The sequence below is a fragment of the Hippocampus comes genome, unplaced genomic scaffold (genome assembly GCF_001891065.2).
Source record: "Hippocampus comes isolate QL1 unplaced genomic scaffold, H_comes_QL1_v1.1 scaffold36, whole genome shotgun sequence".
In the NCBI taxonomy this organism is placed as follows: Eukaryota; Metazoa; Chordata; class Actinopteri; order Syngnathiformes; family Syngnathidae; genus Hippocampus; species Hippocampus comes.
In genome coordinates this window covers 4,128,568-4,153,660 of record NW_017805695.1, presented here as the reverse complement: position 1 = coordinate 4,153,660, position 25,093 = coordinate 4,128,568, and the positions used below count along the sequence as shown (strand labels likewise).

Genomic DNA, 25,093 nt, shown 5'->3' with positions numbered 1-25,093 from the left:
TCTCATCCTTGGTGATGACATCTGTGTAATTATTTTACCTCCCTCCGTGGCCATGTTTTATTGTCCATAGCTTGGAGTTTGTAGAAACATGCCAGTGACAGACTGCATAAACAGCATGGTGGCATTGACTTTTGAATTAGCCAAATGTCGATGCTGTTGCAAACAATGCTATGAGCTACGATGCGGCCTTGTATTTGCGTGTTGGAGCAAAGCAGGATTTTTGGTTGCAAGTCAAGTAGTGTCAAGGAGACAACAACGGCATAAATAAAAACCAAATTGTACATATTGCTGTGTATGGGAGCATAAAAGTACATCGGTGTGCCTTTGTCCGTGGAAGACTCATTCATTCTGATGACCGAACTTTGTTATGATACAGCCAAATGGTCCCCCCTGGAGCATGATTGATTACATTGTTTATCCTACATTTCGAATTTTAAAAGTCTGCAGTACCGTGTTTTCCACACTGAAAGGCGCACTGGATTATGAGGCGCACCTTCAATGAATGGCCTATCTTGTAATTTTTTTTCATATATTGGACGCACCGGATTATAAAACGCAATCTACAATGCATCCACTAGATGGAGCTGCACTCAAGGAAATGTAAACAGAAGGATCATATGTCAGTAAAATGTAAGAGACCGGACTCTATCAGAAGTGTTTGTTATTTATTCCTTTGTTGTGTATTCACAAACAAGGAAATTACGAAATAAATTCTGTAGACGGGGCTATAGAATTTATTTTGTGATTTCCTCGCTTGATTTTCTGTTTTGATGCCTTACTTTCAATTTTTGTACTTTCATTGAAGTAATCGTTAATGTACGTTTTTCGGAGGCGGTCATGAACGCCTCTCGAGTCAAACGGAAGAAGAGAAGGCACGGAGACGGACAAAGACATACCTGTATTTGTTGAAACTGTGAAAACCATTCATAAAGTGTACGTTTTAAAAAACCAACACTACAGCTCTCCTTTTTTCGGAGCTGCAACAAAAACTTATTTAATAAAGCAGCGACCATGTTCACTGAACTAACAGCAAGTTATCACATTGACTCGTTAACGTTGAACTCTCTTGCCACTATTCTATTTCCGTGTTCTATTGCATGTCTCCAGCAAAGAGCCATTTTGGGGTCGACATATTACCGTAATGACCATACACACGGCGCACCGGATTTTAAGGTGTGCTGTGAGCTTTTAAGAAAATGGAAGACTTTTAGGTGCACCTTTTAGTGCAGAAAATACGGTAACGATGAAACAAGTTTACTCTATTACCACACAGCGAACTGTTGAATGTGTGTGCTTTGCATGCGGAAAAGATTTTAATATCATTCTCTAGATGTATACGTGATATATCCAGCCACCTATCTCATATCTGCTTATCTTCTTTGGGGTGTCTCGTGAGCTGAAGCCCATTATACAGTACATGATATACGGTACCTGTATCTCCTTCAAGCTAAGGGTCCTCTACCAGAGGTCTGGGAAATTGATGGTCGAAGCCTGTGGAATTCCAAGGTATCTGTAGCTGCCCTGCACATCCGTATGGAATGTGAGGGAATGCTGGAGTACCCAGGGAGAATCCATGCACATATGGGGAGAACATGTAAACTCCGCACAGAAAGCCTGAAGTTGAGATTCAAACCACAAACGTCAGAGCAGCTAAGTGGATGTACTAAACTCTGGGCCAAAAGCTACAGTAATATTTTTCACGATGGCAATTTTTACGTGACTGATTCCAACTTAATACCTCAGGGGCTTTCAACGTTCGAGTTTCTACTGTATTGTGAACATAATTCGTAGAGGGGAAGAGCCTTTAAAAATACAACGCCAATTACTGGTGAAAAAAAAAAGATTTACTGCAAAAAGAGAAGAAGTTATGTTATTGTTTAAGCTCTTTGGTGCTCTAAATAGTAATGCTTGAACAAATGTATTCTGTCGTCACTTCTGAACTTATTTTCCTTTTCCTTTTTTTCCATGAACTGCGCAGGATAATATAAATAGGTAAAAACAAACTTGTCAGAATAGCTCAAGTCAAATATCAGTTGAAAAGATGATGATGATGATGATGATGATTATCTGGGCTTAGATGCGTGCAGTAGCTGGGCTGAAGGTTGTGTTTTGTGTGCATGTATTTCTTTATTTAAGCGCCCTTCAATTTCTATTCACATTGCGGGTGGTTGGTAACACACAATTTCCCCAGCACTCACAATCCACTGATAAAAAAGGAAAATTTATCCCATAAGGCCACGCTTCCACAGAGCGAGACTTTGCTCGTAACACATGGGACCTGTGGGATAGATACGAGAATATTACCATGAATTGCTCGGCTGCCAGCCTTGTATGTGAAGCGACAGTGTGAAATGGCAACTTGAATTCATTATCTTTCAACAATTTTACTTATATACTACTATACTGTACATTGACTTATATTACGACACCACAATAACGTATCTGGAATATGTTTGTAATATGCTTTATTCTTATAAAACCGTCTTTCGAAAACTTAGACTAGCTAACTACCATAAAGGCATGAAACAAACAGTCGACAAAAAGTCGACCAGCATTAATGTGACCTATAACCTGTACCCAAGTGAAAACAATGAAATATTGTAATGGAGAAGAAGTAAAAATAAACAAGACAGATATTGCAGTTAAATATTGGTAGTGGCTATGTTACGGAGTAACTAATCACATTCAATCTTAAATGGAAGTCAGCGCACACCTGCTGTCACTTAAAGAACCGCTGATGAAGACCTAATAATGTTCATTTGTTCCATTAGGCTTTTCATGTCATTTTTGTAATCACATCTGACAGCAAACACTGGTCCGCAGAGTGCTTCCACAACATCGCACTGTAATAACTCTTTCATCCATGATGTTATTGTAACTTAAGTCTGTCATGCATTTTCACACATAATAAATGTTTTCCATTAATGTATATATTCATATGTTCAAAGGTTAAAAAAAAAAAAAAAAAAACTCTTTGGAGTGAGTTGTCCAAAAAAGGATAAAATCGTAAAACGGGAACATTCATGTGGTAAGTTTAAGAGCAGAAGCCGGATTTCATAAACACTGAACCACACTAATGCGCCGCACATATAGTGCTTCAAAGTTAATATGGCCTTTGGAGCAATAAATCAATACTTTTATAAAACTCCATCATCCTACAACTTAAGAAACACTTTTGAGGAAGCTAAGTGTGAACAAAGGTGGCGACTTGGCGGAAGACCACTGAACATAGGAGTGTAGATTCGTTTGCGGGTGATTGAGAGCTTCTGTGTGTGACGTACTATGGCTGGAGTGCGCAAGGTCGGAGCGGGCTGGTTAAGAGAAAAGTAATTTCAGAAGTCTGATGGGAAGAAATGAGAACTAGCTGGGGACTATTAGTCAAGTGGAATGGAGAGCCTGCCCTGACCTCGACGCACAAAGCATCTGATTCTCTGGCAGGAGGCCACAATCACTGTTTCTTCAAAACAACAAGACTATATGACAAGACAGGTAGTACTGTTGTGCCATGTGAGAGTAGGAAACCCTGAACTGGTTGCCAGCCAATCGCAGGGCACACATAGACGAACAACCATTCGCTCTCACAGTCACACCTCCGGACAATATAGAGCAGTGTTTTTCAAACTTTTTTCAACCAAGGCACACTTCTTTCATTGAAAAAAATCTCGCGGCACACCACTAGCTGAAAATATGGCCCCCCCTCCCCCACGCTTTTTTTTAACAATTAACGTGTTATATTGTTACTATAACCGTTTTTAACATTGAAGAATGACGTTATAACAGCTTGAATTGGAATCAAATGAACACAAAGAAAAAAGTATTTTATCATCTTTCATATTTATTGTTTCACCGTCGTCCTGCATTCATGCGTCACAAATTTGCTTGTCTCTCGTCGAAACACAAGGCAATTGGCTAGCTGTTGCTGCTCCCTAGCGGTATGGGAGGGTACTACATGATTACTTTCTGGGCGAAAGACCTCACAGGCAATTGGCTATTTTACCGTGGCACGGCTGACAATGTCTCGTGGCACACTGGTGTGCCGCGGCACACAGGTTGAAAAACACTGAGATAGAGTGTTCAATTAACCTACAGTGCATGTTTTTTTAGAATGTTGGAGGAAACCGGAGTACCCGGAGAAAAGGCAAAGGAAGAACATGCAAACTCCACACAGGAAGGCCGGAGACGGAATCCAACCCTGCAGCTTGGCGCTGCGAAACCAACAAGCTAAGCTTCGCCCACCGGTGATGCCCTGAGTCAAATCAAGTCATGTTAATTTTTTTCTATATTCATGCATTGCCATTTCAAAACTCTGAGAATAGAATCTAGCAGGTAAAAGCTGCTATCTGCCACACATACGACAGGTTAAGATAACTTTCCACAGGCTAAATCGAGCAGGGAAAGGTTGATACATGATAAGGCACAAAAAGTGGTCTTCAATGCAATCATCAGTCCACATTTCATGCGTGTCAGCCACTGTCACAGAACAATGATCCTGACTTGATTTGAACAGTGGGTCTTTGTGTCTGTACCGGTCTGCATTGAACATTTCTGTGGCCCATTTCCATTATCACTCTGTTTTCCTGTTATAAATGCATATAACCATATTATTACTCCACTGAATGTAATCATTTTCCTTATTCAATGACATATGTTCACCCGCATGTATTTGTCACTGAAGAAGAAAAAGGAAATTATTGATTGTTAGTTGTTTTGTTTTTGTGTGCATGAGATACAGTTATTTAGTGCAAATGTAGTTTTGCTGTGGGGAGGAATGAGCCATGGTAGTCCTTTCTGTACGTAGGGGGATAAATGTCTGGAACTTAAGGAGGTGCTCAGAGATTCCACAGTGTAAAACAGAGGGTGGGGAATCCTGTCCATCGTAGATCTCAACTTGGCCAGCATCCTTCTGTCCGCCACCTTCTCGATGTCCACTTGACAACCCGTTCCTGAGTGGCAGGCCTTGGGGAGAATTTCGTCAGTTGTTCATGGGAAGCTAAGGTGACAAGAGTTGCAGCCGGGGAGAAACAAACGGACTCGTGAGGTGTCAAGTAGTGGGGCCATGCTGATAAGAAATTGGAGGTGAAGGGTCAAATGTAGGGTCAAAACTATGAAAAAAACAAAACGCTTAACTATTTTTAACCTACTCTCCAATGGTGTCTTGGCCAGCCTTACTATTGTTATGTTCTGAGATATGTTTAAGACCTCTTCACACACCTCTGCTGCATTGTTCTGCTCAAGGCATTTCTCCAATAGCTGATTGTAGTCCTGATTTCAATTCCTGATGCTGTACTTAAGTATCTGTTGTATAGATCCTTTTTATTCACTGAGATGAAGGATAGCTTCTCATTGTGTAGAGCAGGGGTGTCAAACTCATTTCACATGGTGGGCCACATACGGCCTCGGTAGATGTCAAGTGGGCCGGACCATTAAAATGATACAATACTTTGCTATAAATAACCAAAACAATATGTCTTTCCTTTGTTTTGGTATAAAGAAGCACTTGTACAAACTTTAACAAGTAATTGGTATTGAAAAATATAGTAATGCACTTTAAGATTAAACAAGATTCATAAAGAAAGCAAGTTTTAAAGCATTTACACGTGCATATAAAATCTAAATGTAATCCCTGCCTACACCTTACAAACTAAGGAGAGTGCTATTAAATGTGTAAATGTGAGAGTGCTATTGATAGCGTCTGCTGTCATGGGTCTGTCTCAGTGACAGACTGAGGCTGCTGTTGTCTTCTTCTCTGATCAAAACAGTGTCCCCTTGCGGATACTCAATGAATTGCACCTGATTAAAAATATTAATTCTGTGTCTTTAATGCATTTTTTTCACTTTTACATTATCCTGCGGGCCTGATTGAACCTACTTGTGGGCCGGTTCCGGCCCGCGGGCCGTATGTTTGACACCCCTGCTTTCCATAATCATCTCGCGGGCCGGATTAAACTCCTTTGCGGGCCGGATCCGGCCCGCGGGCCGTATGTTTGACACCCCTGGTGTAGAGTCTTCAGTTCAGCGGTCACCCATGCTTTGTTGTTGGAAAAACATTTTAGGCTCTGGATGGCACATGGCTTTCCCAAACAGAAAATAGTATGCGATGAAGTTTGGCCAGCCTGTTAATTTCCTCCCGATGTGAGCTGCACAGTAGGTCCCAGTCTGTGGTGTTGAAACAGTCTCCTGGCTGCTCACATGCCGCCTCAGTTCAGAGCTTCATGATCTTCTTCTGTGTCTTTCTGTTTCTCTTGTCAGCTTTGGTAGTGTACATTGGTTTCAGACAAACAAGCTTGTGATCAGAGCGGACGAGACAGGGTATAGGACTGCATGTGGATGTATCTCTGACATTAGCATGCATTAGGTTCTATTATCTGAAAACTATTTTGATGACATTGCGCCGGTATTGATTGACGTTCACATTTATATACGAATTAGGGATGTGTGATAGGGCCAATTTAAAATGCACACATTTATGATTACATAATTTAACAGCGTGACGTTTTGTGGTGCAGCAATCTCAGAACAATGCACCTGTCAATGCATTGCGAGAAATATACCCTTCAACTTTTCAGGAAAGTGTATTACATCAGGAATGCATGTAATGCCTTCTTTCATCAAGCACACACATACAAAAAACATGGAACCATAGCCAGCAAATAACCAATGATTTTCTCATTCCAGAGCAATATCCCCCGGCGGGAAACAGATGTAGGGACAAGAGAAGGATGAATCTATCATATAAGACACAATTTCCCTGTGGCCTGCAGCCTGATGCAATGAATTTGTGTTTATTAAAAAAAAAACAAACAGGAGGTTAAAAGAACCGTAATAATTTTTTTACTGGTAGTCAGCGATGAGCTAAATTGTTGTTGTTGAAAGTGTGGGTGCTTAATGACTTCATAGTAAAACAATGTTTATCTTCAAAATTGCAAGTTGGAAGCAGTTTGTGGTTATGACCACAACAGTTATGTTAGTTATACCAGTGTTTCCCCAAATTTTTAGATTTGTGTACCACCGAACCTTTTGTCATGAGTACTGTGGTGTATTAACCACTATAGTTGCTTGTATGTTGCTTGGATGCACAGACTTCCCGTACCTTGTATTGCGCATGTGTGAGAATGTTCCAGAATGTTTCAGACTCCTTCCCCACGTTACTGATGCATGAAACTTCCAGTCAAATATATATAATAGAAAACGCGTGTGTCTGCCTCATCATTCAAGCCACCACAAGTACCGAATCATGCATCCCTGTCTCCTAAAGTATATTTGTAGAACGGAGTACACAACTGAATATTAATTAAAATCATCAATTTAATGATCAGGCAATGTATTTTTAATTCAAATTAAACATATGAAATGAAAAATAAATCTGTAAGATAGTGAAAAAATATGAACTCAAAATAAATCATAAACCTGCCTTTTATAACCATATAAAACTGGAGCTCATTTGAACCGTTTAACGGGCATTTAAAAGTTTTAAATTAAAGGGAAAGTCAACCCCAAACTTTTCTTTGCAAAAATAAGCCTTACGAGTCTAAACACGGCAGTCTGATTAATATTGTGTTTGTGCAATATGAGTCAAGCAGTGAAATCCACCCATTTTTTTAATGCATCTCAGGGGGTGGCCATTTTGTCACTTTCAGTCAACTGAAAATGACCTCATAGTTACTGTGAGGTCATTTTCAGTGGACAGCATGGCTAAAAACGGATGGCGTTTGCAGAATGGCCTGCTTAGACTAGTAGAGGCACATCGAACATTTTACTGGAAAGATAATTTTGGGGTTGACTTCCCATTAAAGAACAAAACACTTGACTCCCCAGGGAAACAAGTTGTAGCTCACGTCGAACACATAGCTTTTTATTGATGGGCTTATGAAATGATTGAGAATATTTGCATATCTTCTTGGAAGTCTGTTTCCATATATCCCTGCAATGTGCTTGTGTACCTCTAGAGGTGCGCATACTCCTGGCTGGGAAACACTGAGGTATGCTTATTAGGTATGGTTAGTATGCTTTGTTAACAGTGACACAAATAAATTGAATTTCAAAATGTCATGAAAGAAAATTCAATTGATAATCAGGAATTGCTATTGACAAAAAAAAAAAAAAAAAAAAAAAAAAAAAAATCGGCCCTATTTTAGCATTTTAGAGAGCGAGAAGTACTACGTCAGGAAATTGTGGTACTTCATTTCAACTAGCAACCATTTAAGTTGAAATATTTCCCAAACAGAAAAAGGATACTGAGTAGGACAATCATGTCACAAATGCCTTTTTTTAAACAAGACAGCCCAAGGGTTTCTCTCTGGAACACTGCCACTAAATCATCGCCTTTGTTAAACAGCTCACAGCAGGTGGAGAGATAGCAATGAAAAGGGAAAGCTAATATCAAAATGAACTGAAGGAACTTAAGAGTGTGCTCGTTGTTCTCACATTTGAAAATATAACCTTAGTTAAATTAGACTTTTTTTTCCCCCAAACGGGCCTACTGTGTGTCTGTTTATCTTGATGATATTAATGTAGTATATGGGGGGAGGGTGTGCTCACATTTCCTCCTTCCAGCTCATTTCCTCTATTAGAGGCATCAAAGCCTGAAAATTCTGTGCAGTGTCTGAGCTATTCCTGTACTCTTCTGCAGATATTTGAAGAAAAAAAAAAACGAAGGTTAGTCTTCAAATCTGCTGCACCTACTCACTAGGTTTGATAGTCTCATCACGGAACGCACCTGAAATCCTCCCCAGTGTGTTAGACCATGACCTCTATCGATCTTGTGCTTAGAATCCGTTCATGTGCTGTTACAAGGAATACCTCTGTGCTGTCTTTTATACCAGCCACTAGTAAGATTTCTCAGTATTAGCCACTTAATACCATTGACGGTAGATGCCATGCTTGGGTATGTCACTCCACAATGGCTATTCTCCTGGTTAAGAGGTTTCTGCTGCCTGAGAAAATTTTATTCAGGAGTTTCTCGCTGGAAGCCATCCACCTTAAGTATCCCAAGATCTTTGCTGTTTCCGAGATCATGGTTCTCATGTTTCTGAGTTCTCAGCCAACCTCCTTCCTTTCTTAGTGTACAATTTCAGGATGCTGGATTTGCGGTGAAATCTTCCATGTGTTGATTAAAAAAAACGTGCAAAAGTGTGGCAGCATCAAAATGCACCATTGTGTGTATGCTAATGTAGCTTATACAACATGTATGGCATCACACAATATTTGCAATAGGAAGCAAGTCTTCAGAAAATCTTGCGAGACCGCACAAGAAGTCAGTTTAACGAGCATCACACAATTACCTTAAAATGCTTTTTTTTTTTTGCTGGCATTTGACTGCTTGGTTGACTTTTTCAAAAGGAAGTGGCTGCCGCAACAATACCATGAGCTGAGAAAACAGGAAGATACTCTCGAGTGACCCACATTCAGTGCTGTCCCTAACCCGACTGTGTCACAATGGAGTGTCCATCCATGCAAGTCAGCGATGATGTGACATTAAGCCAGGAGTCGAGCAAGCAGATGGCAGGGCAGAAGGACCAGCGGGTGAAGATTGTCAGGCTGAAGAGAGGCGGTGAAGGCCATGTAGCGGGGTCGAATGGTAAGCTAACCAAATGGTCAGCTCCTTATGCGTTCATAATTGTTGTCAAAAGTACAGTGTCAAATTATATTAACGTTGCAATTCATGGTGGATGGCTTCTTTTTTATAATTGTGAATTAATGTAAAAAAAAAAAAGTCAACTTTTATTATTGTGATGCAATTTAATTATGCAAGTTAAATTATTTTTACAAAAATTATCCTTATTATTATTATTATTATTATTACAAGCACTGTCTGTACAGATAATGAAGGTTTCATGATGGCCGCAATTTGACTGTGGAAACACTAAAGTCAAATTCCATTATTTCCCGATGGAAAAACGGTTAGACATCCGAACAGGTTAGTGTTCGACCAGCTTCCTCGTTTCCACGGAGTTTGCAGAAATCCTGTACATCTATTCAGCTGTGGACTTTACAATTCGAATATAGGTACTTACCACATGTGAGCTGCTGTCCTCGAAGATTGCGAAATTCCAGGCCATGGAGGTGGGTTGGAAACACGCATACCGTGTCGTTGCCAATCCTCACTGACTTGCTTCGAGCCCAGAAGAGAAGCCACTTCAGCTGGCAGTCACAGAATAAAGTATCTGTATTGAAGTGTCTGATGAGAAGAGGAAAGATGAAGTCACAAGCTTGTTTGTCTAAGATTTGTCCTAAATATATATATATTTTTTTTCCCAGGGCAATATGATCCATTTTTTTTAGAACGGCTTTATTTTGACTATTTCTTGTTATATTTATGCTCAGGATTCTTAAACAGCATCAAAATAGCATCTAAACCGTTTGTCAATGGCTAAGTTTGACTTTAAATAACCACCAAATAAAAGCTCGATGTTTATTTCGAAGAATATTTTACACATTGTAATTGACTGTGGAAACCAGTGTTTTGCAGGTCGTATTTTATGCTATATGAAATACCGTGAAAAATACATAAATATAGATATATATTCAGGTATCCAGACTGGGAGTATTTCTCTTGAAATATGCTGGGATCCTGTGTTTGTAATGAGCAGAAAAATGCTGCCCAGGGGAGTTGTGTCACGTTGGTACTTACACTGCATACTAAATGAGATGAGATCGAATCAGCAATGGTTGGAGCCAAGCAGTGCATACTATTTTGCCTCACTCGCTTCAACAAATCACAACAATAAAGTTCGCACAATCAATTGAATGATTAATCCATGACTGCATGCATCCTTAATAGAACTATGTGAATGTTTGTTCTTTCGTCAATTTTCCAGATTCTTCCTGAAATTCTTATCACCAAATGCAAATGCAAATATGATGTGCTTTTCTTACAGTACTCTGAGAGCCACAAGGTGTGTGAAGAGTCCCACTGTCAAAGTGGAGAAGATATTCCCAGATAAATTCCTACAAGCAGAAAAACACAGGGTAAGAGAGATACAAGTTGCAATATCCATCCATACATCCATCTTTTAACTATCCAGGAACGGACTGTGAGGCCAGAAGCATCAGCAGAGAAGGCTTCCCTCCTCAATACACCCCCCAGCCACATTCAGCTCATGGACTGGGGCCCGATGGGTTAGTCAATTGACAGAGATCATCGTCTTTCCCGATTCTTCTCCGAGCTCTCCTCCTGGTGGGACATGCCCACAACACCTCACCAAGAAGGGGTCCAGGAGGCATTTGAACCAGACGCCCAAGCCAGTTGAGGTCATCTGGCTTCTCTTGATGCAAAGCAGCAACGGATCTACTCTCAGAACTGCCCGGAGGACTTCTCACTCTCGAATGCCGCGACTGAGTTATTCGACACAATACACATTAAGTCAATGTAGTGTTAATTGATTGATGTGTGCGAGGCGCCGCGAATGAGGGCAAGCACATTTGCGCAAGTTGGTAAATTTGAACTGAAAGACACACAGTTTCGAGAACTTACTATGTCACACACTTGGCACAGACAAATGGTGTCCTGTGCAGGTAGCATGGAGAAATAATATAGGACAAAAAAAAAGTATATATATATATATATATATATATCATTGTGATCTGTGGGCACCAGTCGCTGCACAATACAGCCAGATTCCAATTTGAGCCAAAAAGACTCAGGATTGGTGAAAAAGTTGTGCGTACAGTAAATGTATTTACTTGTTTACAGCTGTTGAACTGTGAACTGTGAATAGTATTTTGCATTAGCAAGAGTTTTAGCACAACCCACGGCCACCTGACTGACTTGTGATGTTCATCCATTTTTATTTCCTGTCAGAAGACAAGGATGAGCCCCTCCTCTTCTCCCTTGTGATGTGGCCTGAACGAAACAGCAACCTTCAGATCCCGGGATATGAGATATACTGCGGTCATACTTAACGTGTCTTGAGCTATTCTCCCGATGCGATTACATATCACATCAACACAGTTTGTGTAGATAGGGCCTAATCTTTACAGCATACATGTCAAGTAAGAGTCAACAAATTGACAAATTAATGATTGCGGTCTGTGGGCACCATCCGGGACTTCAGCAGGAACACAATGTGAAGCGATCAACTCAGTAGCCGGTAAGTTTTACAGCTGTCGAACCAAAATAGCAATAGTTTGGGCAAAAGCTCCAGCCAGCTGAATGACTGGCAATCATGTTCATGCATTTTTTTTTTCATTACTGCTATATTTCATGTTTATTCATGTTTGTTTGTTTGTTTTTTTTTTTTAATTTTGGAGGTGTTTAAATGATGATTTCTTTTCCCAATTCATTTCGGTCGACTGTAGAGTAAATGCACAAGTTGTTTAAATAGATATATTGCTCCATCTTCGGATCGAATCGCTCATCGAGTATCATTTTTTTTCTTTTTCAAACTCACTGATCGCAGATTGCCAATCGACTCCAAAAACCTGCATAAAGTCTATTCAAAATAGTGAGGATACCTTCAATGTCATTTTAATCAATAGAAATGCAACTTACAATTTTAAAAGATTGCCCAGATCCAGAAACATTTCAGAGTAGAGGCAACCTATTCTGTTGTTTGACAGGTCCCTGTAATGACAGAAAAAAAAGGCCATCGTAAAACACATTGGCAAAATATTGTTGTGTGCAGAGAGATTAATTTACCTAGTCTAGTATTTTACATTGTAACATAACACAGTCGCTTTACTGCAACTGTATGATCATCTAGATCGACATACATTTTTTAAGATATCCATCCATCCATTTTCCGATCCGCTTGTCCTGACAAGGGTCGCGGGATGTGCTGGAGCCCGTCCTAGCTGTCTTCGGGCAGTAGGCGGGGGACACCCTGAACCACTTGCCAGCCAATGGCAGGGCATACAGAGAGGAACAACCATCCACGCTCACGCTCACACCGAGGGACAATTTAGAGTGTTCAGTCTGCCTGCCATGCATGTTTTTGGAATGTGGGAGGAAACCGTAGTACCCGGAGAAAACCCACGCAGGCCCGGGGAGAAGATGCAGATACCCACACAGGGAGACCGAAGCTGGGTAGCCGTATAGTCTACTTTAAAAAATGTGCCATAGACTTTCTGGACAACAAGTTGCTACTTTTTTCCCCACTTATTGAACCCTACGGCTTTCAATGTGATGCGGTTTATTTCAGAATTTAAAGCCACCAATAGAATTACCAATAGTCTCGTCACATCTGACTAATGAAAATACTGAACATGTCACAGTGGACCAATGAAACTGTTTGAGTACGTCCTCATACTGAATATTCATCAGCCATTTGCGATTGGAATGAGCACACGTGAGGGAGAGAGAAAAGTGGAAGCTGTGCAGGAGCGAATACAGACAGTATGGAGTATAAAGTAGAGCGAAAATAAGAAATCTAGAGTTGATTGTTATGAGTCCCCGGAATGAGTGCCATAAATATAGACATCTGCGCAGTGCTACCCCTGTCACTCTGTTGTTTGTTTGACGACCCACCCGCACCATCGCTGGCAACGGGGACAGTAAGTCCGGGCATAGAGCGACTTCCCCCTCTTCCTTCCACTACATGTCCCTGTGTGATGCCACAAGGTATATTTCAGGAATAAAACCTCTGCTTTTTATTTATTATTATTTTTTTAATGAAAACTTAAGCCCACTATGTGATTGTAATTTTATGATGGTCACCAGAGTGGTACATATTCTTTTAGGTCGTGCTTGCTGTAAAAAGTTTGAGGACCGCGGCCTTTGGTGAACGATTTACATTTATTAAATTTATGTATGTAAATACATGTATGTATCCGTAGATACATACATGTATATTAAATTAGGTAGTGTATGTTAAACGTTTCTATTTTCCACAAGCAATTTTATTGTATAATACTGTGTATATAATATACAATGTTGACATCAAGTCATGATGGCTGCATTACATCCAAATGCGGTATGTCATACTATGACCACAAAGATGTCAGTCAATGTGCATTGTGGGATTACTGTGGGCTGAGTTAACATGGGGAAAATGTGTGAAGACAACACATACAATACAATTTGACCAGGTAGAAAACACACGTACATGTGATCTGAGATATTTTTGTGTTTTGGAACATCGTCCCTCAGCGACCCTGGCCAACCTCACCTCTCCTGAAAACATTTGTCCTTCTTTTTCACATAAAGGGGCTGGCTAGCTTGCTCACCTTCACTACCATGCAACCACTGGCATATGTAAATGGTGCGTCATTGGAGTGACAAGCAGGGGTTTGTTTTTTTTTTCACTTTAGTTGAGAAGCAATGTTGTATTTATGGCGGCCCGGTAGTCGAGTGGTTAGCACGTCAATTTCACCATGCAGAGATACTGGGTTCAATTCCAGCTCCGGCCTTCCTGTGTGGGGTTTGCATGTTCTCCCCGTGCTTGCGTGGGTTTTCACCGGGTCCTCTGGTTTCCTTCCACATTCCAAAAACATGCATGGCAGGCTGACTGAACACTCCAAATTGTCCCTATGTGTGAGTGTAAGCGCGAATGGTTGTTTGTATCTGTGTGCCCTGCGATTGGCTGGCAACCGGATCAGGGTTTCCCCCTCCTCCTACCCAAAGACAGCTGGGATTGGCTCCAGCACCCCCCGTGACCATAGCGAGGATAAGGCGGTTCGGAAAATGAATGAATGAACGAATGAATGTTGTATTTATACTAAAACCAAACATATGCGTAAATGTCCATGAAGCAAATTGATGGTTTATTCACGTTATTCGCATACGGACATTTGTACTTCATAGCCAGAACTTTTGATGTGGGGTATACCGGGGCAATTTTGACAGACAAACGGGTCTTTCGCCGGAGTGATGAATATGGGAAATATTTACCACACCACTTCCTGTTTCAAAACGTCATTGGCGATATGTCAAACAGGGAGTGTGTATCCCTGTTTCCTGTCAACAACTAGGTATTTCTGTTTCCCATTGCTCCTCATTTAGCCTTTTAAGTGACAACATTTTGATAGTTTTGTGTAATCTGGGCTGGCAAGGGCACAGGCAGTCAGTTAGCCATGCTGATTTTGGTTTGTGTGTGTGTGTGTGTGTGTGTGTGTGTGTGTGTGTGTGTGTGTGTGTGTGTGTGTGTGTGTGTGTGTGTGTGTGTCCAAGTGTGTGCGTGTATGTGTGTGTTTCCGAACTGAGGCAGAAGCAAAGTGTTAATTTAAGTATTCCCCAACCGGTCTTTATGTGACTGCTCTGCTTATTTTCCCTCAGCTGCTCCAGCAAAGATGGTCTTTGATTACGGAGCGTGAAGACAGAGATCCATAGACGTACAAGCCCCTCTGCTTTTTCACGTGTTTGAGCATCTGAAAATGGGCAATGGTTATGTAATGAAGAAAAGGTTAAACAAGGTTACTAAGTGAATGAAGAGGTTCAAGGAATAAGAGTAATAAGGTACACCTCTGCATCTGCCTATTGTAGTGGTGTAGCCTTATTGTGTCAAATTTTGTTCAATCAACGTGTACATCTATTTAATTTGGTAATGGTGAGATAAGCATTAAAAACCAAATAAAAATAAGAAAAACAATGTTGCTCATTTGTATACGGTCACATCACATTCTGTTGAAGTAACAAGGATTTGATGGCGATGCAAAGTGATCTTTTAAACTTCATCTAACGTGTGGAAAAGTGCACACACTCACCACCGACAACTCTTTTAAACTCTTTTCAACTTGTCTTGGTGTGTTTAATTTACCTTACAGTGTCCACTGTGCCTCAGACTAACTGTTTATCATACCTTGAATACCTTGAATTAGTGTATGTGCGTGTCTGTGTGTGTGTGTGTGTGTGTGTGTGTGTGTGTGTGTGTGTGTGTGTGTGTGTGTGGGTTGTGGGCGTGAGTGGGTGTGCTTTGTGACTATTTGCGACCTTGAATGAAACCTGTAGAAAAAAAAAAAAAAACCATTCACTACGTTTGCAAACCTTGACCGCTCATTGGGATACAGGCTTTACATATTTTGAGTTTGGTAATTATTGATGGCCCTGTTTCAATGTCAAAACTCATATGAATTTGTCCAAAAAAGGCTTTATATTCATATATATCAACATTCTAAAAACTAAACCAAAATAAATTTACCCTCTAATTCCCCTGTGTTTTCCCAAAATCTACGATTTGTCTTATCTTCCGGTACGTTTCCATTTATGGCACTATGCATTCAATAGGGCAAACTCGGATTCAGCCAAAAGAGTACCAGTACTATCATCTGCAGACAATAATATACCCACATTAATATCATCAAGAAATATGCCTATATTCAAATGACTTTATCTCTCGCCTGAATTCATTCAAAAGTAAAGCAAACAGGGTTGGTTAAAGTATGTTACCTTGCTTAACCCAAACGGGTGTATCAAACAAGTCAGATAAACATCATTAATTTCAAGGCAAGCCACTGCATTTTTATACAAGGTCTGTTTTGCTTTTACAGAGTGTGTGACTCCTAAAATAATGGCCTAAGTAATATTTTGACAAATTGTTTCTTTTTTTTTCCTTAAACGTCTCCTCAGGATGCTCTGCTAAAATCAAATATATCCAAAGTTAAACCAGCTCATTCAATTCTACCCTTGAAGTGAAATGATGATTAATAACAATATAGTCAGCTCTTCAGTTCAGTTTTTTGTGTTTTCTGAAGAGAAAAAAAAAAAAAATGAAAACATTATTTGACCCATAATTTTAGAAAGTAATGATGTGATCAATACTTGCGCACATGCACAAAGAGAAATATCCCTGCCATTCTTCCTTTTGGCAACATGAGCAGAGCCAATTTGATGTTACATATTGACTACACTGAGACTTAGTGAGACTCAAAACAATGTGCATTGGATGCATGCTGCGTGCAGGCTATTCAAAGCCCGTTGGTCATACTTAAAGGTTAACGGCTTGTCACTAGTAATGGGAATATGAAGCTTCATATTTGCTTCATGAGGCAGTACTGTAGTTTTTTTGTTTTGTTTTTTTACTCCTCTAAATGGAACTGTTGGTTTAAAGAAAAGGGTTTAAGAAATGGCAAGTCAGTGTGATTTCAGCCCTATGTTGAATAGTAAGTGCTAGAGGGCTCCGTAAACACAACAGCTGGTTCATGAAACATGTTGAAGCTTCATTTACCCATCGTTACTTTTCCCGACACAATTTTCAGCCATCCATCTATTTTCCGAACCACTTATCCTCGCAGGCGTGCTGGAGCCTATCCCGGGTGTCTTCAGGCAGCAGGTCGGGTACACCCTGAACTGGTTGCCAGACAATCACAGAGTGTACATGGGCAAATGAGCATTCACACTCACACATCGGTACAATTTAGAGTGCCCAATTAACCTACCATGCATGTTTTTGGAATGTGGGAGGAAACCGGCGTGTCCAGAAAAAACCCACACAAGCACAGGGAGAACATGCAAACGCCACAAAGGAAGGCCAGAGCCAGGATTTTAAACCTGGACCTCTGTACTACGAGGCAGATGTGCTCACCACGCCCACATTTTTCCTGCAACCAAAATGATTTGCTTGCGTGAAACTATCCTGTATATTTCAGTTCATTTTGACATAGTACTTAACATAATATGTTCTTGTAATCTCCAATAAGCCAGATGAGTTCTCTCCTTGTCCCCTAAAGAAGACTATTACTAGACTCCAAAATACTTACAATCTCCTCAAAGTCAGCAGACCACGGAAGGCCCAAGGCTCTACTGTGCTTATCAGATTATTCTTCAGATCCCTGGAGAGGACCAACAAGAAGGAATCAGAGACAAGCATTAAGGCAGTGAAGCAGAGGCTGTGAACACATGCTTTTCATGAAAATGTGACTTCATACGAATCATTGAACATGTTAACTTTCTTACAGTTCATTGAATAATTCATCAGCAGTGGTCAATTCATGAAAATACATGCGTCGGGTTGAGAAATAGCGAACATGAGGAATAAAGAGTTCTATGAAGAGAAATGTATGTCTTAATACCAGTTTAAGTAGTATCAAAGCTTGTTGATACAACCTGCTCATATTTTTTCGGGGGCGGAACTTAAATTTTTGCCTTTACATTGTTATACATTGTTTGGTGTATAAAATAAGTCACTGGCGGGTTAGTGCTTTACTCAAATGAATTTTGTTCAGGTAATGTGGATTCAGTTCCCCCTCAGAGACCCTGTGAATGTGAGTGTGAATGTCTGCTTCCACATGTGTTCTACGATGACTTGGTGACCACTCAAGTGTGACCCTGAAGAGGCTAAGGTGGTACAGAAATGGATGGATAGGTGAAAAAAAAGACAAATGAATAATAGATAATGTAGTAAATGCAAAATAAAGTAAAGTAAAAGTACAACTAATTGTACATGCTCACAAGTACTAACCGCTTCCAGCTTCGTGAACATCCTGACCTTGTCCAGCCGAGAGGGAAATAACACAAGATGCGGTTTTACTCAAGGACTCTGCATCAACCACCACCACCCAAAATAAAAAAACAAAACCCTCCAACACAATCAAGATGCTTGCCTGTGGTTTTCTCAGCTGGCCAAACTTGCACATTGATGAAGTTTAATGAGAATCCAAATACACACAAGTGAACAACCCAAACCTTTATTTTCTTCGATAAAAATCACATAGGAGAAATTGGAGTCAATCAAAACTATTAAAACAACAAAACATGTTTTTGTCCCTTTTCAGGATCTTTAAAATACTGTCGAAATCTGAGACCTGCTTTGTCCATAATTAAACTAGCATGAATAGATTAGTTCTTTACACAGAACAGTGGAGCTTAGTTTAAAGAAAATGTACTGCCTTCATGACATGGTAGCCTCTTAGTCCAGTCAGGTCCATGAACGGGTAGCTCTCATCTCTGCTCTAGTCTAAATTGTCTTTGATCGTGTGCAACGTGCCAGTAAAGAGCAATTGGACGGTGTACGCCCAGAAGTCATCCACTCCGCCTGCAGCACCTTCTTTCATCTTGACCTGTGGTACCAGCCCTCAGCTGCTTTGCTGAATGAGCAGATAATACTTCCAGTTTCATATGAACTGACTTACTTGAATTGTAAAGGTCAATTCTCCATGATTGCTGACCCATATACGGTCGGTTACGTGAACATTCAATCCAGTTAAATATATTTCATATCACGAGCTAATTTGAAATCTTTTCATTCTGAATTTATTGTTAAACAGAATAAGATACTTCAAGTGAAAAATAAAGTATGCCATATTAAATGCTATTTATGAATTAGAATGCTGATAAAATTGTTAGGTAGTGCAAGATTGGAACATTAATAAACATCTGACTGCTAAACCATTTTGTAGTTATTTTGTTGTTTTTGTCATGACTATCATTCTTTTTTTTTTCTGAGAACCCAGATTCCAGTCAATGAAAATTTTTAAATAGTAACTGTGGGTAGGCTGGTTTTACCTTCATGAAGTACCTGCGCTCTGCATTCCTAAAGATTTTTTGTCATTTGGGGGATTAGAGACAAATAATGGAAACCATGAGAGTTAGGAAACGACTTTAGGCTTTCGTGATGGAACAATATGTAACACACAAATACTTCATAGTCATCAGATGAAAAAAAAAAATCAGGAATTATGAGTGTGTAAGAGGCGGGAGAGGTCTGCTGAATTATGTCTGGCTAAATGTCTCAACAATCAGAGGAAACCACTTGAAAGACATTGCAGCTTCCGTTTAAATGATTATTTTTGCATCATCAATCTTGTGGTAGTCAGCCTTTTCCCGTTTGGTTGTCTAAAAAAACAGTGATTCTTAACCATGGGGTCAAAGCTTCGAAGTTGGGTCACAAGTACGAGATAGTGGGCCGCAAAATGCCTGTGAAGACCGCAGGGGAGCATATTTTACAGATTAAAAACAAATGAGCTGTTGCTGTTGAAAACGAGAAGCTCATTTGCAATTTCGCTTCCTGCCAGTGGGGGACCATGAGGCATCAGACTGTTTACCTCTATATCGAGATACTGCAGAAGTAGTAGAAGAAGAAACCTAACAGGTGCAGTTAAAGGGCTGCTCTATCACAATGACGTGTGATGGCTCTGAACAGGACTGGTGCTTAATTGTTTGTTTGTTGGAACTAAGTCTTCTCTTTTCTTCTTGAGAAGCATTTCACGTTTCAAGCTTTTAACCTGTAAGTAGATTGGATTTTTTGATTTTGTGATGAAACCTGACATTCACACAAATTGTAATACATTTACCTGCGCCAGACCTTGGACATGATTTCAGGAGGCGTAAAGTTTAGTCTCCTTTCAACTAACAAACTTATGTGCCGGGCGCATGTCAAAGAACATGTCCTTGGTACACCCAACATGGCACAGAGCGATGAACTTCATTCCCAAATAAGTGAACCGAGGCTGCATCAGCACGAAAATCAGTTTGTGTGCTTGAGTGCAGCTGTGCTGTCTCGGAATATTGAGCCCTGATATATCAAGTGACTCTGAATCGGGTTAACAAAACATCTGATTGGAACATAGCGAATATCTGCTCTAAGGAACATCTTAAACACAACCAGATGAGCAGTAGATTTTTTTGTTCAATTTAATGTGTTTAATGTGCACTCTCATCTACTATTTTACTGTTCATATTTATAATTTCATTTGAGTTAGAAACTTTATGGGGAAAAAAAAATTATGGAATCAGCAGTACCAGAAACCTGATAACATGGAAAGCTGTCCACTGTAGTAACCGCTGTCCCTAAAAGGGTTAATGAAATCCCAATTAAATTATGAATATCATGCTCATACTCATTCTCCAGAAGAATTAGCAACACGGATAAAACAAATCTTTTGTTACAGGACGATTTAAAAATTTTACACCGAATCCATGTGATCAGATCTCATGAATGAACCGTCTTGAAATCGGAACGCCCCTCATTAACGTGACAGGTTCCTTTCTGGATCAATATGAGGATCACACACGCACGCACATACACACAGGCACAAACACAAACATCCATCCATCCATCCATCCAGTTTCTGATCCGCTTATCCTCACAAGTGTCGCGGGGCATGCTGGAGCCGATCCCAGCTGTCTTCGGGCAGTAGGCGGGGGACACCCCGAACCGGTTGCCAGCCAATCGCAGGGCACACAAAGATGAACAACCATCCGTGCTCACATTCACACCTAGGCACAATTATGAGTGTTCCATTAACCTGCCACGCGTGTTTTTGGAAGGTGGGAGGACATGGGAGTACCCGGACAAAACTCACGCAGGCACGGGGAGAACATGCAAACTCCACACAGGGAGGCCGGAGCCAGAATTGAATCCGGCACCTCTGCACTGTGAGGCCGACGCACTAAACAGTCAACCACTGAGTTGCCTAGAAAGAAGAAGACTAGTTTTCGATTAAAAAACTGCATTGTTTAATCATGTGTTGGTTGAGTGAATATATCCCAGTGTTGATGCAGTTATCAGAATACTATCATACTTACGAAAGGTCAAGTTCCACATGAAGTACGCAAATAAAACTGAAGCCTGCTGCAGGCACTTGGGCACTCATCCTTTCCATGCACTATTAAGGCCACATACCAAGCAGAGCCCGAGAGAGAACGATAGTTTCTTCTATTAGGAAAACAGCATTGTTTTATCATGTGTAGGCTCAGTGAACATATCGCAGTATTGATGCAGTTATCAGAATACGATCATATTTGCAAAAGGTCAAGTTCGACATGAAGTAGGCAAATAAAACTGAAGCCTGCTGCAGGAACTTGGGCACTCATCCAAAAGGAAAGTGACGCTATATGATGTATTTGATTACCCACACGCTTAATGAAATGAGACGATGGAATGCACACATTTGTATCACATGAAGATCGGGGTGACTTAAAGGGATGAGATTGTGTCCGGATGGTATTTGTTTCCACCAAATGAGACAATGGGCTCTATTTTCGTAAACAGCGCACGTTCATTCAGGCGTGAAAAAAAGCCACGAGATTGGGCTGATTTGGCACTTATATAATAGGTCTGTATGTAAAAATGTCGGCACTAAAAATCACCATCCCCTGCCCCTGAAAAAAAAAACTCAGTAGAAATTTAATGCGTTTTTTATGACTACATTACACACTTCTTCATGACGGCCAATCCCAGTTCATATTTAACTCTATGCGAACAGTACGTTCACGACACACACAAAAACTCCTTGTGCAAATCCTATTTTGCAGTGTTTCACTTTCTGCGGGAGGGAGCAGGGGGGGCGGGGGGGCTGTACCAATTAACCACTAAAAACAAAGGATTATTGCACCTCATACTTCACAATCGTCTTTGATCAATGTTGATTAATGTTTTCATCAAATACATTAAAAGTATTTAGATGATTTACGTGTTACATAACAATCCTCAAGTAGGATTTTAAAGACTTTCTCTAGCTCGGGAAATAGGAAATTTTCTTTTTTCAAACACACACTTTTTAGTTGATGAAAAACAACAACAAATCTTGATTGATAAATATTAGGTGGCTTGAGCTGTCAAATAATTGTAACTGATTTCAAAAGTGGGCTAAATTACACAAATCATCTTTTATCAAAATTGAACTAAAAGGGCTTGGGGGGACTGGAGGGGTTTTGTTTACCTTGGGCCCCAAATGACTAGCTAGCGCCACTTGCTCAAACAGTGACGGTGCAAGCCGGCTGACATATGCACAGTGTGATTAGTGGCTTGTGCATTGGTGCAGAAGGCAGCTAGTAGCCACAATGACTAATGTGAATTGCACAACACAATGACCATCGACACTTCATCAGTACGTCATGGTAATGTGCTTCAATTTGGCACAAAGACTGGCCACTCAAACAACGAGCATGACTCTCTTCCCTGGTTATGAGGGACCGAGTGCTGCTGTGCTTCTTGTGTCACGAGCCCTGCAGAGAGGAAGCAGAGGAAAATCTAAAGCGGCCACTCTGTTGATTTTTATTTTATTATATATGATTGATCATGATCATGACATGTTATGTGTGTGACAAGATCGTGTTCAGTGATTTATAGAACATTTGGCAGCTCTCTATTTTCCCACATAAACACCCATTCACAGTTTTGTGTTTTATCGTGTTTAGTTGAGGGGCACAATGTGAATTTTGACTCCAAACCGCGGAGTGAAATTGCTCATTTCGAGCCTTGTACTTACGTACGTACGTACGTCCATCCATACATCCATCCATCCACCATCAAGGTCAAGTTGAACTTAATTATCCCCAAGGGGCAATTCCTTTTACAGCCAGCAGTCAACATACTATTTAGAAGGGCAATGGAAACCAGTATGAATGAGTTCTTCTGTTTGTCCTGCACCAGGGCATAATCTATCTGCGCGTTAATGACAGTGGATTATAGCCATCTGACAGAGGATGATGACTCTCTGTTGCGATGGAACGGGCCTTTGCTGTTACTCTCGCTCGATGAACTGAGCAAAGCTCCTGGAAATGCAGGCCTCCGATTTTACTGCACAACTTTCGAATGTGTTGAAAATATTTCTAATGTTCAACTCCCTCCACAGGTTGGCCATGGATAAAGATTGTAAGGAGAAGGCGAAACTTCCTTTTAAAATCAATGAGCATTGATTTTATTTGAGAAACATTGATTACTCAGAAGGAACAATCACATCAATCGTTACTAACCAAATTACCATGATCAAGATCATCATCATTTAAAAGTGACACAATTACAGAATCATCTGCAAATTTGATAATGAATCTGTTCCTTTGATGACTCCGACACTCATTTTTATACAAAAACAAATAAAAGCAGTGAGAAACACCTCCCTGGGGGGATACGGTGGAAGACAAAAGAAAATCTGATAAAACACCGTTATCTGTTAAAAAAAAACTCCATCAGCGAGCAAACAAGACTGTAGTCAACATTGTGGGTGCTGGTGAGCCAATCTGCAAAAGTGTGAAGTTGTGTGCAAAAAAAAAAAAAAATAATAATAAATAAATCTGATGAAGGTTATTTCAATGATGATCAACAGCTCAGGAAAAAAGAATTATAAATGGAAAATATCCACATACGGTAACCTTAATATTATATATGATTGATCATGATCATGACATGTTATGTGTGTGACAAGATCGTGTTCAGTGATTTATACACAGTATTCATGTTTGTGGAGTTGAGCAGCCCCCAACAAAATTGTGCAGCACTTTTCTTGAAAGACAGACTCCCTGTTCTTCCCCTCCTCATGAATTTAAGCAAAAAGTACATTATATACTTAATTAATAGGAATGAAGATGTCCTGTCGAGAATGAAATTCACTGATATATGTTAAAGGCTTTTGAATGTGAGGAGTAGACTTAAGTGATAAAATAATAAAATACGAGCACCCGATATAAAGTCCTCTCCCTGCTCTCGATCTAACTTTTGCTGCACCATCAACCAAAAGGCAGATAACCTAATAATGCGTTGTATATAAGACATAAACAGATATCTTAATCCAACTTCATTAAAGTATAGAACAAAATCTAAAACAGAGAGAGAGAGAGATTAGAAATTTTGGGGGTGATATCATTCCCTCATTATTTTCCCAAGGGGTGCTTCAGCACCTCCAACAATGGGCAAGATGCGCCTATAGTATACAGACTTACAGACAGCAATTTTTACTTACACGATACTTCTCAGCGGGAAAATGTCCACCTTTTAAGAGTAGAGGGGTAAATCGATCAAAACTGTGTGTGAGGCATACATCAACTCGATTGTCAAACTACGAATGGAACTTGGCTAATATGAGCCTGTCAACATACTGAGTGTGAGCTGTGCTTTATTACCTGTAATATAGACTGTGCATCATAGATCTCCAATGCCAAAGTTAATGGTCATAAAGTTTAGGGTAATTCACATCGATTTGAGGGACTGTGATTTTTATTTGAGCACTTTTTTTGCCAACACAGCTCAGAGACATTTACTCTGATCATTTCCCTTAATTATAAATGACTCACACCACCTCACTTTCCATAAAAATAACCTTTTGAAAATATAGTACGGTCTCGTATATGTAGCTACGTGCTGGGTTATTAAAAAGCATCACTAAGTATACATTAAGTGCTTTTGTGTGGTTTGAAAAATTAAAACTGGAGGAATTTATGGAAATAAAAGTCATGTTTGAACAGCCACAAAACATCTTTCTATGAATACATCTGGTCAGTATA

At 40.1% G+C, this 25,093-nt stretch overlaps 1 protein-coding gene and 1 long non-coding RNA gene across 2 annotated transcripts in view; one reads left to right on the top strand and one right to left on the bottom strand.

Annotated features, from left to right (window-relative positions):
• The window catches only part of adgra1b (adhesion G protein-coupled receptor A1b), a 141,534-nt gene that overhangs the window by 92,543 nt on the left and 23,898 nt on the right, over positions 1–25,093 (bottom strand). Inside the window, exons 3-6 of the mRNA XM_019882181.1 lie at positions 17,632–17,703; positions 12,491–12,562; positions 10,876–10,947; positions 10,014–10,177 (exon numbers count right to left, since the gene is read on the bottom strand). Of these exons, the coding sequence (XP_019737740.1) occupies positions 10,014–10,177; positions 10,876–10,947; positions 12,491–12,562; positions 17,632–17,703 (380 nt within the window). The remainder of the gene's footprint in view (positions 1–10,013; positions 10,178–10,875; positions 10,948–12,490; positions 12,563–17,631; positions 17,704–25,093) is intronic.
• Positions 8,159–11,542, top strand: LOC109523192 (uncharacterized). Its single transcript, XR_002169714.1, has 3 exons — positions 8,159–9,577; positions 10,878–10,968; positions 11,025–11,542. It is a non-coding gene; the product is annotated as an uncharacterized LOC109523192 (long non-coding RNA).